This window comes from Carassius carassius, chromosome 41 (genome assembly GCF_963082965.1).
Source record: "Carassius carassius chromosome 41, fCarCar2.1, whole genome shotgun sequence".
In the NCBI taxonomy this organism is placed as follows: Eukaryota; Metazoa; Chordata; class Actinopteri; order Cypriniformes; family Cyprinidae; genus Carassius; species Carassius carassius.
Window position 1 is genome coordinate 3070434 of NC_081795.1, and position 18769 is coordinate 3089202.

General features: G+C 38.6%; 1 protein-coding gene across 5 annotated transcripts in view; it reads right to left on the reverse strand.

Moving 5' to 3' along the window:
* LOC132123450 (protocadherin Fat 3-like) overlaps window positions 1-18769 on the reverse strand; it is a 128968-nt gene that overhangs the window by 30421 nt on the left and 79778 nt on the right. For 3 of the 5 annotated variants that reach the window (XM_059534065.1, XM_059534062.1, XM_059534061.1), the window contains exons 5-12: window positions 17051-17112; window positions 15583-15900; window positions 13414-13627; window positions 12306-12374; window positions 9068-9207; window positions 6881-7156; window positions 5820-6030; window positions 809-4918 (exon numbers count right to left, since the gene is read on the reverse strand). In XM_059534065.1, coding sequence (XP_059390048.1) covers window positions 809-4918; window positions 5820-6030; window positions 6881-7156; window positions 9068-9207; window positions 12306-12374; window positions 13414-13627; window positions 15583-15900; window positions 17051-17112 — 5400 coding nt within the window. The remainder of the gene's footprint in view (window positions 1-808; window positions 4919-5819; window positions 6031-6880; window positions 7157-9067; window positions 9208-12305; window positions 12375-13413; window positions 13628-15582; window positions 15901-17050; window positions 17113-18769) is intronic. The other 2 variants (XM_059534063.1, XM_059534066.1) reach the window with 1 other exon arrangement.

An 18769-nucleotide genomic window follows, 5' to 3' on the forward strand; every position in this document is an offset into this window, starting at 1 on the left:
CTTATAAAACGAGTGTGGTTTTGCTCTCCAGCAAGAAGTCTGTGTCCTCCCACAAAATCCAGCTAGTAGCCCTAGAGCGAATAATCTATTATCAGAAGAGGATGAATGAGGTGTAATTACTGTGGACTTCTGACATTCCATAATAGCGTTGTTCTACATTATGCTTACATGCTGAACAGGGCTTCAGAAAATCAGGTTATGTTTAGATTGAGAGCTCACAGACATACACAGAGATATGGTACATGGCCAACAGTATGAGGACACTCAAACTGTATCTGCTTGTTGAACATATTCAAAACAATGGGCATAAAAGGCAGTTTGTCTTCTCTCTGTCTTTCTTTATGGATGTCATTTTGTGTATGGGACATTGTCAAGCTGGAACAGAAAATGTATTCTTGCTATGTATATATGACATACAGAATGTACTCTGAAAAAAGTCTTTAATTTGTCATCATTCCCTGACCCTCATGTCATTCAAAACCCATATGACTTGATTGTTTCACAGCAGAAAGAAAGACATTTTGAAGAAAGTTCAAAGTGTCCAAAATAACACTGTTCCTCATTGACTTTAATTGTACTGAAAATATCTTCTTTTGTGTTTGGAACGCCATGTGAGTAAATAATGACAGGACTTACATTTTTATCTGTACTGTAAAAATTATCTTATGTATTGCTGCATCTCAAAAAATTACAATTATGTCAAAGGTTTTTCAATATTTTTACTGGAAACTTAGATAAAATGATAATTAAGATTTTTTTTTTTGCAGTGTGGAAAATCATGCAGTTTGCCAGTTTCAAAAGTTCTTACCTGTAATATGATAGGTGACTTGTCGGTTTCCAGGTGAGCTGTCGTTGTCCCGTGTGTTCAGTACAGCCACCACTTCACCAGGTGCATCACTCTCACGTACACTTCCATAGTAACGGGGCTGAAGAAACTGTGGTACGTTGTCATTGGAGTCACTCACTGCTATAGTTATAGTTGTTGAGGATGACTGGCTGGCAGGATCTCCAAGGTCAAATGCCCAGACTGTAAGACTATGGGCGGGGTTCTGTTCATGGTCCAGCCCTTTCATTGTTGATATCCAACCAGAGCTGCTGTCAATCGTGAAGTAGGCTCCATGCTCTTCAATGTCTTCCCCACCAGAGCCACCAAGCAACCCAGGTGGAGCAAGACTGTAAGTCACCTGACCATTAGCTGCCCAATCAGGATCCAAGGCTCGCACTTGCAGAATTCTAGTCCCAGGAGAAAGACCCTCAGTGACCGATGCCTCATAATTATCTGCCTCAAACGATGGTTTGTTGTCATTGACATCTTGTACTTTGATCTCAACATCTACGGCTGAAACTGCGTCCAAACGTCCCTGCTGCAACATTGCCATCACTTTGAAATGATAGGCCATTGTCAGCTCTCGGTCCAGTGCTTTGTCTAGTTTGATCATGCCGGTTTCTTTGTCAATCACAAACACTCCATCACTGTTACTCTCTAGAGTCTGTCCAATCACTACTGAGAAGCTCACTGGTAAGGAAGAGTGGCTAGTTGAGGTGTGTAGATGCACTGCTCCCACCAAGGAACCAATGGGCATGTCCTCTGGCACAGTAAAGGAGAACTGTGGTTGGCTGAAGGAAGGTATGTGGGCATCAGCAGACAAAACATGTATGTAGACAGACACAAGGGAATGTCTAATTGGTGCACCACCATCAGAGGCTTTAACAAAAAATGACAGTACAGATCCACGCAAAGGGGCAAAGTTGCCTTTTGTGACAACCCAACCACTCTCTGGGTCGATATCCAGAAGTTCAGTAACCTGCATGCTGGCTTCGCTGTACAGACTATAGCTCACCTGTCCATTGGCACCTTGATCTAGATCCCAAGCTTGTACTTGCGTAACAAGGCTACCAGGTTCAACCTCAGACCGCACACTTGCATGGTAGTCTGAGGCGCCAAACAGTGGAGCATTGTCATTTTCATCTAATACGATGACCCGGACACTGCAATATCCAGATCGGCCGCCTGCATCCACAGCAGCAATGGACAGCACCATCTCACTTCGTTCTTCCCGGTCCAGACGTTCAAGTGTTGTTATTTGTCCACTGCCATCAACACTGAACAAATCCCGAGCAGCATCTGAGAGCAGCACATACCTCACATCCCCAAATGGTCCAGGGTCAGAATCTTGTGCCCTGATTGCAATGACTTTTGATCCCACTGGTGCGTTCTCTCGTACATCGGCCTCGTACATGCCCTGGGTGAACTGGGGGGCATTTAGATTAGCTCGCTCTACCCGAATGTGTACTTGTGCTGTACTGGTAAACACTCCATCGGAAACGCTTACATTTAGGGTGATGGTGGAAGGCATGCGCTGCATGCGTCGCTGGCCACTCAGGGTGAGGACACCGGTGGCAGCATCAAGCTCAAACAGCATCCTTTCGTTTCCAGACACCAGGCCATACTGCAAGCGTTCTGTGTCTGAACGGTCTGCATCAGAGGCCTGGATGCATGTAACAAAGTGCCCTTTGGGTGCCAACTCATTGACAGAGGCTTCATAGAGCAGTTGGTTAAACACTGGAGCATTGTCGTTTGTGTCCGTGACATCGACTGTGACCCAAACTTCACTGCTCAAAGGGGGAAAGCCATTATCTGTTGCCTTGACAAGAAACACATAGCGCTGGATGGTCTCATGGTCCAGGGAGCGAGCTGTTAGAATTAGACCACTGCTGCTGTCGATGTGGAAGTGGTCAGTGCTGTTGGCACGGTCTGGAATGATTTGGTATCGGACAGCCGCATTTTTCTCAGAGTCTCTGTCTGTTGCGAGAACCTGCAAGGCTGCAGTGCCAATCATGGCAGATTCTGAAATTACAGCTTTGTACGAGGGCTGCTCGAAAACTGGAGGGTTGTCGTTGATATCCAAAACAGTAACTTCAACATCCACTTCTGCACGAGCGCCTGTGAGGCAATCTGTTGCTCTGACGATGAGTTTGTGGGAAGGGCTGGTCTCATAATCGAGGGCAGTGATGACACTGACAACACCTGTGTCAAATCCAATGGAAAAGAGTGTTCCTGGGTCACCGTGTGTGATTGTATAAAGGACACTCTGGCCTTCGGGGCTGCTGGCATTTATTCCCAGAATTGGAGTCCATATTGGTATGTCTTCGCTCACTTTTACTGAGTAGAATGGTCGGTCAAACACTGGCATTGCTCTGTTCACCACTGTAACAGGAAAGGTGACTGAAGAAGAAAGAGGTGGTGTTCCCATGTCACGGGCAAACACCAGAACCTGATATTCCACACTGGAGAGATCAGCCTCGAAAGCTCTCCGTAGGCGAAGCTCCCCACTCACACGGTCTATTTCGAAATGTCCCAGTTCATCCTGAAGAAAATAGTTCACCTCTCCATTTTGTCCTTTGTCCCGGTCCACTGCTGTCACTTGAAATATTGCTGTCCCAGGCTCTGCTTCCACTTGCACAGCAGCATAGTATGGCAATCCAACAAAAACTGGAGAATTGTCGTTGACATCGGTGACTTGAACCCGGACCAGTGCCCTTGCAACACGGAGACGGTCTTCCTCACGGCCTGCTTGTACCAGAAGTCCGTATTCCTCCTTCTCTTCCCTGTCCAATGGGACTCCAACAGTTTCAATGGCACCAGATGTTGGCCTGATGCGAAATTTCCCACCTGCATTCAACAAAGTGTATCGCAGGGGTTCGTTCAACTTGTTCCCTAGTGCTGTAACGACAGCAACTGTTGTTATGTTACCATTGTTCTCCTCAATGTTGGCATTGTAGGTATTGTGAGTAAAAGCCAACCCACTGTCCAGAGCCTCATGGACCAGGACGGTAACCAGAGCGGTGCTGGAGAAGCGTCCATCTGAAACACGGACATTGAAGCGAAATCGTTCTTTGCTAAAAGTACTGTTTCTCACAGTCAACAGTCCAGTGCTTGGCTCAATGCTGAAATGTTCTATGCTGCCATCAGTCAATGAGTAGGTGAGCTCCGACTGGCCATTACCATCGGGATCAGTAGCAAAAACTTTTAGTGCTTCCACACCTTCATAAGTTGGGAGCAAAAGGACAGCTTCATAGGAATCCTGGGAAAATTTAGGCGGGCAGTCATTAACATCTTGCACCTCAATGGTCACTTCTGCAGGACTCTCAGCTGAGAGTTGTGGATGTCCACTGTCTCGGACGTTAACATGGAAACTGAATCTAGGTGTGGTTTCATGGTCAAGCTGAGCAATTGTCCTAATGGACCCAGTACCGGCATCTACTGCAAAGAAACGCCTGGCAGATTCTTCCATGATCTGGTACACCAACAGAGCATTATGGTTGCGGTCAGCGTCACTTGCACGTATGACTAGTGGTTGGTTATTGTCACTTTGCACAACATTGTTAAGCCCGGCACCTTCACTGATACTTCCATGGTAACGCAGCTGTTGGAACAACGGTGCATTATCATTTTCATCAAGAACTGTAACAGTTATTGTAGCATTTGAGGCCTGTCCAGCCATGTTGCTTGCAGTGACTATTAGCATGTAGGATGAAACTGTTTCAAAGTCTAGAGGCTTCTGCGTAGTGATCACTCCACTGTACTGGTTGATGCGAAATGTCCGATGACCATTGCCATGGCGAATGTCATAGGTAAGGGTGGACAGACTTAGAGCGTTCACTGTGATGACTGAAGTTCCAATGGCAACACCTTCTGATATTTCTGCCTGGTATTCACTTTGGGGAAACTTGGGACCAGCATTATCTGACAAGGTGACTGCGATTCGGACGACAGCTGTTGAAGACAATGCTGGAGAACCGTTATCCATTGCTTTGACAGACAAAACATAATGACCGATGTTGGACAGGTCCAGTTCCCGAGCCAATGAGATGATGCCCAAAACAGGATCAATCCGGAAAGTGTTTCCTGTGTTCCCTAAATCAAAAGAGAAAAAAATAAGTGTAAGAAAAATAAGATCTTACGGTCACACTTTATTTTAAGGCCCAATTCTCACTATTAACTAATCATTAACTATGACTTTTGCCTCAATTAACTCCTTATTTGCTGCTTATTAATGGTTTATAAGGTAGATGTTAAGTTTAGGGTATTGGGTAGGATTATGGATGTCATGCATTATATGTACTTTATAAGCACCAATAAACAGCCAATATGTTAATAATAGGCATGCTAATAAGCAACTAGTTATTAGTGAGAATTGGACCCTATACTAAAGTGTTACCGATCTTACAAATAAACTGTATTAGTTTGCATGTTATTGTATACAAGAACACAGGTGCCATAATGCATTATATGGCATGCGTGTTTGAAATTATGTGTGTAGATAAAATGGTCAAAAATCTACTTTTCACAATTTTCCTCATTTTATAATAATAATATAAAATCTTTTAAATTCTGAAATTAAAAAAAATAATAATAATAAAAAAAACTATAAACAAAATGTAAAAAAAAAAAAAAAAAAATTCAGCTTCTTAAAAAAATCCATGTATGCTGGCTTTCTGGCTGCTTTTCCTTCACTATATGGTCTAAAACAAATTGAAACAAAATACAAAACAAAACAAAACAAAACATTCAGTTGGTAAAGAAATTAAATATTAAGAAATATTTATCTAAGTGGATGCAAAAAAATAAAAAAAATAAAAAAAAATAAATAAAATAAATAAAATAAATAAAATAAAATAAAATCATTGTTAATGTCCTATGTAAACACAAATCCAAATCTAAAATCAATTTATCCAAAAGTTAAGTAAAGACCATGAGAAATTATATAAAAGTTTATCCAAACTTTGACAGGTAGTGTATGTAAGTGCATGCATACCTGAGTCGATGCTGTAAGTGATTTGTGCATTTTGGCCTTTGTCTTTATCGAGTGCAGTCACCGTGAGAACAGCCGATCCCAGTGCCGCTGATTCATACACCTGTCCATTATACATCACCATGGTAAAAAGAGGGGCATGGTCATTCACATCCTCTACACCGATCAGGACACGAGCAAGACTACGTCTGTACGGGAACTCTTGATCCTTCACCTAATATCGAAGGAAAGTAAAGAAAGCAAGAAAGACAGAGAGAAATAAAGAGAGCAGTAGGGAAAGACAAAAACTGATTCCCTGTCTGAGAAAGACAGCAATATCCAACACAAGGAAACAGCAAGACACACACAAACTCAAACACACAAAACAAACTCGCTCACTGCCAAACGGAGTGGATAACATCTCTCTCCGGATTAAAATAACAAATTTCATCTGTTTGCAGGCAGCAGGAATATCCATGTGCTTATTAGATATGACACTCACTGTCTCTCATCCTCGTCAGGGGAGAGCAGAAACCAGGAGTGATACAGATCAGATCAATAATTAGATCACAGTGGAGAAATGACTCAGGTACAGACGACATTAAACTAGTGACGGCTGCCAAAGCACAAGGAGCAATCTCCTGTTACTGTAATACCTGCACTCAAGCATGCAGTGCGTTAAAGAGAGACAGGAGGGAATGTATACCATCAACACTGATCAAATGATACTTCTGCTGTTTTATCTATCCAACGAGAGTCACATTGTTCTCTCAAAAATACAATAAAATTATTTTATGTTGGTAAAAATATATATATGTCGACACAGTTTCCTGATCTATGAGCCTTACTGGTCCAAGTTTTAATAAAAAATAAATAAAAGAAAAAAATAAAAGAACTAAAAGAATATATATATATATATAGTGAAAAAAAATCTAAAATAGAATGCTAGGTGATTTTTTTACTGACCTAAGTCAAAATAATGGTTGTCAAAGCACTACTCTGCAATTCTTAAGAGATGTAGTGCATTAGTATGTGGCTGCTGTGGAATTCTGGTTATGTGGTATTTTCATAAAAAGCTGAAATACCATGATGGTGAGGATGTGCTGTGTCCGGCTCTCGTGGTCCAGTCTGCGAGCCGTGTAGATGATTCCATTGTTCGGGTCGATGCGGAAGAGCCGCATGCTGCTGGGGTCAACGCTGCTCTGGAGGCTAAAGGTCAAACGGTGACGCTCATCGCGGTCAGACGCCAACACCTGAACCACCTCAGTATCTGGGGGCGTGTCTTCTGTGATTGTGATGTCATAGGTAGGCTGGGAAAAAACGGGGGCATTGTCGTTGTTGTCCATAACTGAAATGTGGACCTGTGAAAAAAACAAAACAAAAAAAAAACATACAGGAGGTCAACATGAAATTTACTTTAAGTACAAGTGTTGTAAGTAGTAACTATATATATATATATATACCGAAACTAATCAAAGTTGATTAAATGCTGAAACGCAAACAAATGGGCTGATGCAAATACTCCGTTGTCGATAACTTGTATTAATAGCCACACTGGTCAGAGGAGAACACACAACTGAGAGTGTCTGCGAGTGTGTGAGATCCAACCACACTGGCTGATCTAATTATAAAGTAATAACAGACGTGCACTTACATCTCACACTCGCCCTTACGGAGACACGCTGAGCTCCATCTGTGTGTGTATATCACAGACTCTGAATGAATGTACATTTGTGTATGAAAGTGTGTGAAAGATGGTGCTTTCTAAATAGAGAACAAGTCTTGGAAAAGAATACAATCACTTTCATCATATTTATTTCCATTTGTCCCTTCTCTGACCCTCCCTCCAGCGCTCTTTGTTCACGTGTGTATTTGTACTTTGTATTTTTAAGGAGTGCATTTGCATGGAACAGTGTGTGTGTGTGTGTATGCAAAGAGCTGCTTAATACGCAATTGAGTGAATTTGAATGAGTTATCTTTTGTGTTTATGTTCTTGTGCATGCGTGTGTATATGTTAATTTGCTTTGTGTACATAGTGAGTGAATTAACTGAATAAATGCGACAACACTTCCTGTCCCCCTCCTCCCAAGCTCTCCAGCAGCTTCTGCTAAACAGATCAATCATTCGCTTTTCCTCACTCTCCCACATTTTTTTCTTTCAGGATGGATTGTGTCCTTTAAACTCTGACCTTCACGGACACATTTCACTGAAAAAGGCTCGTATCCATGGAAACGGAGCCATCAATCCGATGGGACCTTGGCATCAGGGATATGTAATCTGAATGATGACAGACGTTATCAATCAAACCCTCACCATCAAACATCAGCATCAATCATCGACTAAACAGCTGCTTTCAAGCAGACAAACACCAAGTCTGTTCCGAAACTCCCTCCTAGACACTTTTAAGAATCAAAAGTGTGTAAAAGACAAAAGAAGCTGCTCCAAAAAATATGAAAAAAATAAACATTATGAGATCATGCCTTTTAAGATCATGTCTGGCCATATTCTAAGGAAGAAAAGCATTTTTTTTCCAAGTAATGAAAAAAACAAACAAAACTGGTATACGACATCAAAAAATATTAAGTGGAGAGAAATGCAGATTATACACAAATTAATATAGATATATAAATATTATTAAAACTAAAATATTAATATATATTTTATATAAAATAATGTAATCTAAAATCTATCTTATACTGACTCATATAAACATAAAAATAATTTGTATGTATGTCTATATATATATATATATATATATAGAGAGAGAGAGAGAGAGAGAGATATTAATTAGATTAATATATAATAACAATGAAAATTATAGCGTACAAGTAAAGAAAGATTTTGATTATTACTATGAATTATTATAAATATGAAAATTTTAAACAATTTAAATAAATTAAAAACTATTACATATAAATAAAATAAATGTTTTTAATATATAATATTAATATAAAATATTAGCATACTTGTGGATAGCTATGCTGATGATGATAATACTAAATATAAAGTAATCGAAATATATAATGGTGCATGATTGGAGGAATGCTGATTATAAATTAATACAAATAAAAATAAATATTAATTATACATAACACTGATTATACTAATATATAAGATTAAAATGTAATATTAAGAGACAAAATAAATTATAATTACTATTTATATTAATATGAAATCTTAAATAAATCTACGTGAGTTTATTAGTGTCATGTTTTTGGAACAGAGCTTTACGAGTGTCTTAAGTATGTTTGTGTTCGTGAGAGTGTGTTTACCTGAGTGTATGCTATATTAGTCCCATCTGTAACCTCCACAGTGAGGTTGTAAAACGAGCGCTGTTCGGCGTCCAGAGGTTTAGCGATGACGATAGTGCCGACGCCTTTCTCAACGTCAAACATACTGTCCACATCACCGCCTTACATGAAAACAGAAAACATGATTACACACAAGAACTCTCTCTACATTATGGATACATCTCTCTCTCACACACACAAATATATACAGATATATCACACACACACATCAATCTCACACCACTGTAATACTCATGTTCACCAGATGGAGGCGATACAGGGTTTTAAAGGGCAAAACATAAGTAGGATGGGATTTCCTCATTACACCCACGCAACACACATCCCATGTGTAGAGCACACACATTTAAAATACACACAATCTACATACTGTATGCCAGATACATAACTCAAACATCCTACTATGCAAAACATTCACACAATATATGCAGACATCTACACTCTGTATCGCATATGTGTGCGCGCCACTCTAAAGTGATACAAAAAGATGATTTATCCATTTTCTAAAACGGTCTTTATATTTTTATACAACCTAAACAAACACAATCACCCACATACACACAAAAACACTCTCCAGACTCCTGCACCTCAGCTGCATATAGACTATTAAACAGCAACTACAGAAAGGCAAACCACACATTTAGATTGAAGAAACAACTATCATCGCACAGCAAAACTCAACTGTTAGATTATGAGTTATAGCTCACCCAAAAATGAGATATCTGTAATTATTTACTCACATTGGAACACAAAAAAACATTCATGCTGATCTTATTCCCACAACAGACTAAACCAGAGGGCGTCAAGCTCCAAAATGCACCATAAAAGTAGTTTATATGTATCATTTTTACATGTTATTATTATAATATTTTTAATTACTGGCTGATATTTCATATCAAATTAAATTCCCCCTATATTAAGATTACAATTGGAATTTTCTTGCACCACCTAAAATAACAATGACAATTTATGGCCATTAAAAACATAACATTTGAACATTAAAAACATTTGTAAAAACACTTAAAAACACTTTGCCTTCAAAACTACTTTAAAAACTTTCCTAGGACTTTTTGTTGTTGTTGCTCACAAAAGACTTAGACCTCAGAAGGCTCAAGTCTTATGCACTACTTTTCTGATGCTTTTTTCAGCCCCTGTTTGAAAGCTATTTGCGTCCATTGTCACCATTCTGACTAACACCTATGACAGAAAAAAAGTCACAGGGCTATAGTTTTATAATGACATAAGGGTGAGCAAATGGTGACAGAACTGTCATTTACAGGTGAATTATTGCTTTTAGACATAGCTCAGGATGTTGCATGAGTGTGTTCAAACCCCTATGCATGTGAACAGAGGTGAAAGTGTGTTTTGGCAGAGTGTTATGTTCCCTCTTCACACTCGTTCTACCCAGGGCACATTAATCATATCATGCCACCTGTTGCCGTAACACCTGGTGGAGACATACACTTACACACACTTACACACCCTTTCATTCCTCACCATACACCCTCGTTTTCCACACTGAGCGTTCTCTCGTCTGGCAAGCTAACTCTAGGTGGACCCCTGACCTTTATGCACACTCGATTGGCTGTTTAATGAAGCATTTAATCAGGCGGCAGATGATAAGGCTGGGTCAACGACCACCAGAAGGGTTTTAGGTACCTCATAAACAATACACAAACTCACACAGACACACAGATGGATGGAAGCACGAATTAGACCATTATCAACACTGTGCAGTAAATGCTAAGCGCACACACACATGCATACAGTAATATATCAAACACATTTAAAACGCACATTTGTATCAAAAAACACGTCCTCAAATTCACATCCCAACCAATCAAGATTAAGCAATACAACACAATACCAAAGGATGATGGGAAAGCAGAGCTAGCTGATGGTTAAACGGCAAAAGAGCAAGATCAGTTCTGCTGAACTTATATAAATACAGAGAGAGACAGACGGAGAGAGAAAGACAGGAGAACATAGAGACAAACAGAATCACATAAAGAGAGAACATGCAGAGAGAAAGACAGACAGAAAAAAAGACCGTACACAAAATGAGAGACAGATAGAGAGAGAGAGAGACAGAAATCAGGGCTGGACAATAAGGACTGCACTATTACCCAGTGCCAGTGTGGAAGACGCTCAGGAAAGTTGATGAAATTGTCAATATGTTTATAATTTGTACGTATTTTAAAGCATTATTTCACCAGTGTAAACATGCAAGTGATTTAAAACCATTAAAGACACAAAAGAGAAATTCTCCAAGACTGGAATTTGGACATATATTTTGTCCGTTTTTGTCCATTAAAGCTTAATGAGGTGCGACAGAAAAAAGTTTCTGCGTGAGCGTATCTCACTCAGCGAGCGAATAGTGAATCGAGTTCTCTTTCGCGTTTTTGTCCTGCTTTAATGGACAGATGCACACAGAATTAATTTAAGATCAGAATTTTTGTCGGTTCTGTCTGAAGTGAAACCAAAGATCCTGAGAAAACCTGCATGTATATCAGTGTATTGAAACCATGCAGTTGGTCTTAAAGTGACAGCTGCCTAATAAATCTGCTGCTATTCGTGTCCTCAATGAGAAAATTAAACAACAAATTGAAAGAAAAAGTAACTCACTCACTGCTATTAACTGATTAACTTTTGTAGCTTTAATTTATATGTAATTTATACAGTGAAGACTATGCTATGTTATTTGAAATTATATTATTGGATTTCAGTAGTATCTTTCCTGAATATAGTGTTAGATCTACCTGAAAAACACAAGGCACTGTTTATAACTTTGTATCACTGTTCTATTGTATTTATTTGTGCTGTTGCCTGTAATATGCTTTTTGTTCTCATTATTACTGACGGTTTACTTCTCTGTCATAATGTTTGAATCTTATATCAATCTTATTTTCAATCAAATTTGGAATGTTGCTATAAGAACCTTATTTACCAGAATACATGTTTACATGACTCGAAATAATGAAAAAAAAAAATGTGTGGTGGGGAAATTAAAAAATTGGCAGGCTGAAAGAAATCTTTTATTGTTGAGCCCTGGACGCGCAGAGAGAAAAAAAGACTGGCAGACATAGTTGAAGAAAGAAGAAGAGATCACAACACAGAATAAAAAAAAGAGAAACCACCAAAAGAAAGAGAGAGTTAAGAGAAAGAAAAGAGGAAAAGAGTTCGGCTGAACTGGTAAAGATACCTTCTGTAGAACAGTTCCTGCCACAAGCGGTCTGGAGTACATAGAACATCTCACGGAAAGAGCGTGGACCTTCCCATACGAAGCATTTAGAAAAAGAGAGAGAGTGAGAGGGGAAGAAAAGAGGGAAAAGAGATCGAACAACAGAAGTAAAGAATGAGGAGTCAAAGGATAAAAGAAATAAGAGAAAGGAGAGAAAGAGGGCAGTGAACAGAACAAGAATGAGAAGAAGAGGAGGAAAAAAGAGAGGCAGAGCAGAGAAAGAGTGCAGAGCAGGTGCTGCTGAAGCAAACAGAAGGTATCTGAACACCAAACCGCATGCATGCTGCACCCTGACTCTCCCCCTGCCCACCAGACCAACACACACACACACACACACACATACAAGCTCAATGATCTCAAAATTATCGATTTTTCTTTAATGCCAAAAATCATTAGGATATTAAGTAAAGATCATGTTCCAAGAAGATATTTTGTAAATTTCCTACTGTAAATATATCAAAACTTAATTTTTGATTAGTAATATGCATTGCTAAGAATTCTATTGGACAACTTTAAAGATGATTTTCTCAGGATTAAGATTTTTTTTTGCACCCTCAGATTACAGATTTTCACATATAATATATATATTTAATATAATTATAATATAATGTAATATTCATTGTATTAGTTATTTGTTTGTGTGTATACAAACCTTATATCACCATAGATACAGACAGCGGAAAGCAATTGCCATGGTGACCATGGAATGGCAAAAGATAGCAATACAACACAAATCATGCAGTGAATCACAAACATTCCCACCAACTCTAAACCATATTAATCTGTAGATGAATTTCACCTAACTGTAATCCTAACCTCTTAGGACTATGTACAAGAATCAAAAATACATATATTTAAAGATTTTATCATATATAAAGTACAAGTATTTCTATAAAAAACCCCACACCATTTAAAATTTAGTTTTAAAATTTTGATGTAGTTTTAGTTTTAAAATTTTAAACATTGTTACAATAAACCCCAACCCAACTCTAAATGCTAAAAAAGCTCTTTTGTATCAATTCCACATAGCGTAGATCATCAAATTAATATAACCCATCCAAGCGCTCACCTGTGATGTCAAACCACAAGGAGGCGGAGCCTTGCTGTTGGGCGGACACCACACCGACGATGTCCGCCACTTTGTCGGTTTCCATGATGGTGAAATTGTAAAGCTGCTCGTCGAAGGCGAGAGGAACAGGGCTGGGAGGAGGACGGCGGATCCACTCGATGTGCAAACGAGCCGTCGTCCAGCGCTGAGGACGCCCATTATCCACAGCCTTCACCTGCGCTCGGTTAAACACACATCAGGACGACAAGAATACCAGGCAAGTGGACATTAAAAGGGCTGAACTGAAATGGAAGAATGCATCTAGTAGTGACCTTTGAGCGAAATACAAACAAAAGAACAAACCTTTTACAAGAAAAAGGAATTTAAAATGTCAACTCCCTCATTAAGAGAATTGACCTTGCTATGTGTGTTGAGAGTTTTACAAGACCTGGAAATGATTATCTTTGAGTTCACACTTCTGAGATTATATTTATTATCCTTGTATCTCATATAGATGGTTTATATAATTCCAGTTAGGTGGGAAAAAAAATTAAATAAATAAATAAATAGATCATACCATTTCGAGGTGGTCCAGCTGTTTTATGGACAAGCCAGGTAGTTTGGTGGATTACCAGAGTGGTCTAACAGCTCTAAATAGCATGGCCAAAATGGTCTATCAAGCTTAGCATAATTTAATTTAATTTATTTTTTTTATTAGATTTAAAATTTTATTACATTTACATTTTATTATTTTTATTTTATTATTCTATTTCTATATATAATTTTATTAGTTTTTTATTATTTTATAATTTTATTAACTTATTTTTTTCTATTTTATTCTATCATATTCTTATTTATTTTATTATTAAATTTTATAGTTTTTTTGTTTAAATTTATTATTTTGTTATATTCTTATTTTCAATTAAACTGTATTTTATTTGTTATTATTTTATTATTTTATTTTATTTTATTTTTGTTTTGTTTTATTATTCTTTTTATTTTATTTTATTTTAGTCACATAATATAACAATTATTATAATTATATACCAGGGTTTCCCATACATTCATTAATTTGTGGCCGCCCGCCACAATATCAACGCTGACCGCCACGGATTGATTCTGATTTTTAAACTATTTAATATGGGTACAATTTTATTTTATTGTAGAGCTGCGCGCTGCTTGCTCCCTCCCTCTCACAAACTGACAACGGAGGCACGCATGACTAGCCCCTCCTCTTCGAACACGATCTGAATCAAAACATGAGCATGCGTTAGTTACAGATTGTTGCCGGTGCTTAATGCTTATTCCCCCAGCGAAGATTCCAGAATCAATCCGGAGTTGAATGGTTAGTAATGAACACTGCTGCTCAACATAACTCTGAGAAGTTAGTCTATGTTAAGCGCTGTCGCGTTTCCATTAGATTCGCGCAAAACTTTTGTGTTTTTTTCTTCTTCTAAATATCGATAAACAACTATTGCGAAATGACGGCGTTTCCATTAACCGATGTTATGCGACTAAAACGTCATTTTTTTCCCTCTCGCGATCAGTTATTCCAAAAATCATGGCAACGGACGTTGGTAGGTTTATATATATATCACAGCCACCAGACTAGACATTATATTATTATTATCTCCAGGTTCAGGTTGGTGTGTGTTGGTTTTTGTCCACCTCAATCTCCAGGTTTGTGTGTGTGTGTCAGAGTCTGTGTGTGTCCACCTCCAGGTCCAGTTTGGTGTGTGTGTGAGCCTGTGTGTGTGTCTTTTTGAATGTTTGAGTGTGTGAGCCTGTGTTTGAGTGTGTTAGTGAGTTTGAGTGTGTGTGCGTGTGTTTGTTTGTGTGTGTCTCTGTGTGTGTGTGTGTCCATCTCCAGGTCCAGGTTTGTGTGTCTGTGTGTGAGCAAAATTTGCAACAAGAAGTCTGTGGAGCAGTCATAGCATAGAAAGTGTAGCAATGGCTAGGTGTTGGCAATGGAAATGTGTACTTGTCACAAAAAATATATGAGATATATATGATATATATATATATATATATATATATATATATGATATATTTAACTTAACCCCCCCCCCCCCCCCATCCCCGGTCCCCAAACACCGCACCACCACAAATAGAATCTAATTCTGTGGGAAACACTGTATACACATACATAATTAGCTTCATTCAGAAACACAAGGGTCAAAGGTGACTCACGGTAAGAATATCATAGGTTCCAGCTGTGAACTGTTTCTTGGGCGATGAAACCACACCGGTTTTGGCGTCGATTACAAATTTCCCGTCCTCGTTGCCATCAACGATGCTGTAGGAGAGTTCAGCGTTGGCGCCCAGGTCTTGGTCGTAAGCGAACACCCGATATATCGGAGCGCCTCGCTGTTTACGGGTGCGCTCAGGTAAACGGACCTGGTACATCTTCTCTGGAAACGTTGGTTTGTTATCGTTAACATCCAACACTTGGATCACCACCCATACTGTAGTGTGTCTGGGAGAAGGACCACCATCTGATACAGTCACCTGGACACAAAACCACAGCAATGAACATGAGGATAAAACTCACCTTCGCATCAAATTATGCAATATTATGACCATTTAAAATACCTGTTTTGCATGTAAATATATTTTAAAGTGCTATTATTTCTTTGATGCGCAGCTGAATTTTCAGCATCATTACTCCAGTCTTCAGTGACACACGATCCTTCAGAAATCATTCTAATATGCTAATTTGCTGCTCAAGAAATATTTTAATTTCATTTCATTTAATTGTGGGGCGAGTTACAGATTTGTTCAGATCAAACTTGCAGCATGCGTAATAGCATAAGGGATGCTTGCCTTAGTAAACACTATTATTCATGGTAAAAACGATTATAGACAGACAGGAAAGGAGAAATAAGATTGTCTTTGCATCTGATCTTCTACATCATTTTTCTCTTTGAACAATGGAGTGATGATGAGTCATGTTCTGCTTATCTCTCATTTCCTGTTTCTGTCATTTGATTCGTTTTTCTTTTTCATTAGCGAACATGGCCATCCCTCATCCACCAATCAGCATGGCCGCACGTGGCCACCGGCCAATCAGAAGACTGCTGTGGAACATTTAAATAATATCATTAAAAACAAAAGTCACGGTGTGCGCCATCCATCTTGGTAGCAACAACAGAACGATTAATTCAATTCACTTTATTCATTTCCTTTCACAGACTTCTGTGCCACGCCTGTGTCTGTCTGAGAGAAAGAGAGAGGGAGCAATAAATTAGAAAAAAGAGGGGGTTGTGATAAATAAAAGGGGCGTTTGGTCTGTGTAATGGTTGGGTGTCAAGGGATCACACGGTGAACGGGTAAGTGACAATTTCGTTCTCAAAAGATCAACATGACAAATCGGTTTTATTACAAACACAAAACACCCACTCAAAATCATTCACTTTCACACTTAAACCTACACTAACAGACTCGCAGAGCAAGCATTATGAATTTCAAACAGGCGTCTATGTGACTCAATCAGAACACGTCGATAATCTTGCGTTCATACGAAGTGCAAATTGTCGTAATTCCCCTGTCTCTCACAAAATTGATCTGCAATTTGGAGGGAGTACAAATCAGCATGGATCGCAGCTCTCACACCGGATGTGTGTTTGTGTGAACGTGGGTTAGCTTAAGCGTGTCTCACCTCCAGGACGTGCTCAGCCTGTTGTTCACGATCCAGTTTCCGTGAGGTTGTGGTAATCAGACCTGCAAAACACAAAATCACTCGTTTTAGCAGGCGCTTTATAAATATGCTTTGACCCAACCACTCGTGGTCTCTAACTACAAGTAATGACAGTGATTTACGTTTCACATCCTTAAAATTTGCTTCATTTCGAGATGAACATCACTAAAAGTAATGACTAGCTGCATACAGCACTTAGTAGTTTACTTGCCACTGTTTTGTGGTACAAGGTCTTTATTTCATCACATCCAATTCAGACTTCATGCTATACCTCGGACAAAAATGTCATTTCTCTTGAATGCAACTACAGATTACAGTGCAATATTAAAAAGCACTAATATAAACACATGAAAGAAGAAAATTAATCTAATTAATAAAAAAAACATATACAAACACACACACACACACACATATATATATATATATATATATATATATATATATATATATACACATACATATGAAAACACTAAATCAATTAATCAAAATATAAAGCAAAATTACAGTACACAATAAATAAAACATTAGAAATGTTTCTTGAGCAGCAATCAGCATATCAGAATGATTTTTGAAGATCATGTGACACTGAAGACTGGAGGAATGATGCTGAAAAATACAGCTTTGATCACAGAAATAAATGATATTTGAAAATATATGTATAGACTGTATATACACACACGTACATGTAAGTTAAATATAAATAGAAATAAAGTTGAACACTTACATTAAAATACATACATTAATTATTGCTACAATAATTAATTTTTGCTATAGAGATTTTTATTTATTATGTATAAAATGATTTATTTTATTTTCATAGCCCTAGAGTTTTGCTCCTACAGTTCCAGTATTTTCTCCGTAACAAGTCAAAGTGGCTGCAGGTCCTTAAGTATGCTTTCTGATCAGGCGCATCCCAGGGCTCCCCATCACTGACCCATATCAGAGATGAAGAGACATGTGAGGAGGAACAGAAAGAGAGTGTTGAATCGAGTCACAGAGAGTACTGAGAGAGAGAAAAAACGGAAGGGGAAAACTAAAAGAACGGGAGAGGACGGCGATGTGGGGGCAAACAAAAAGACAAAAGTTTTCTGATGACATCATGTCTGTAACACACACACACACACACCGTTTGTTTGGGGCCCCATCGGATAATTGCTGCTACCTGAATAGGGTTTACTGGTCATAGTGGGCAAGCGAGGTCTTAACGTCTACAGACTTCTGATCTCATGTTCATGGCAACCAGAGGCTACCGCTCTGGACCAGCATGTGTGGGAAAGTAAATCCGCATAAGGGGGAAAAAACACAAATTAGAGCTCTAACGTGGGACGCTGAACACCCGCGCAAGCTTTTTATGCGACTTCTGTGATATAGGGTACTCAAAAGAAAAAAAACTGCCATAAACAATCCCCCGGATACAGATTTTCAAAGTTGAAACTTTCTCTTAAAGGGACAGTTCACCAGGAAAAAAGTAAATTCTGTCATAATTTACTCACCCTCATGTCATTCCAAACTTTGGAATTTCTTTCTTCTGTTGACTACTGTAGAAGGTATTTTGAAAAATGTTAGTAACCAAACAGTTGATGGTAACCATTGACTTCCACAATGTGAAAAAAAAAAAAAAAATACAATGGCTACCATCAACTGTTTGGTTATAAAGATTCTCCAAAATATCTTCTTTTG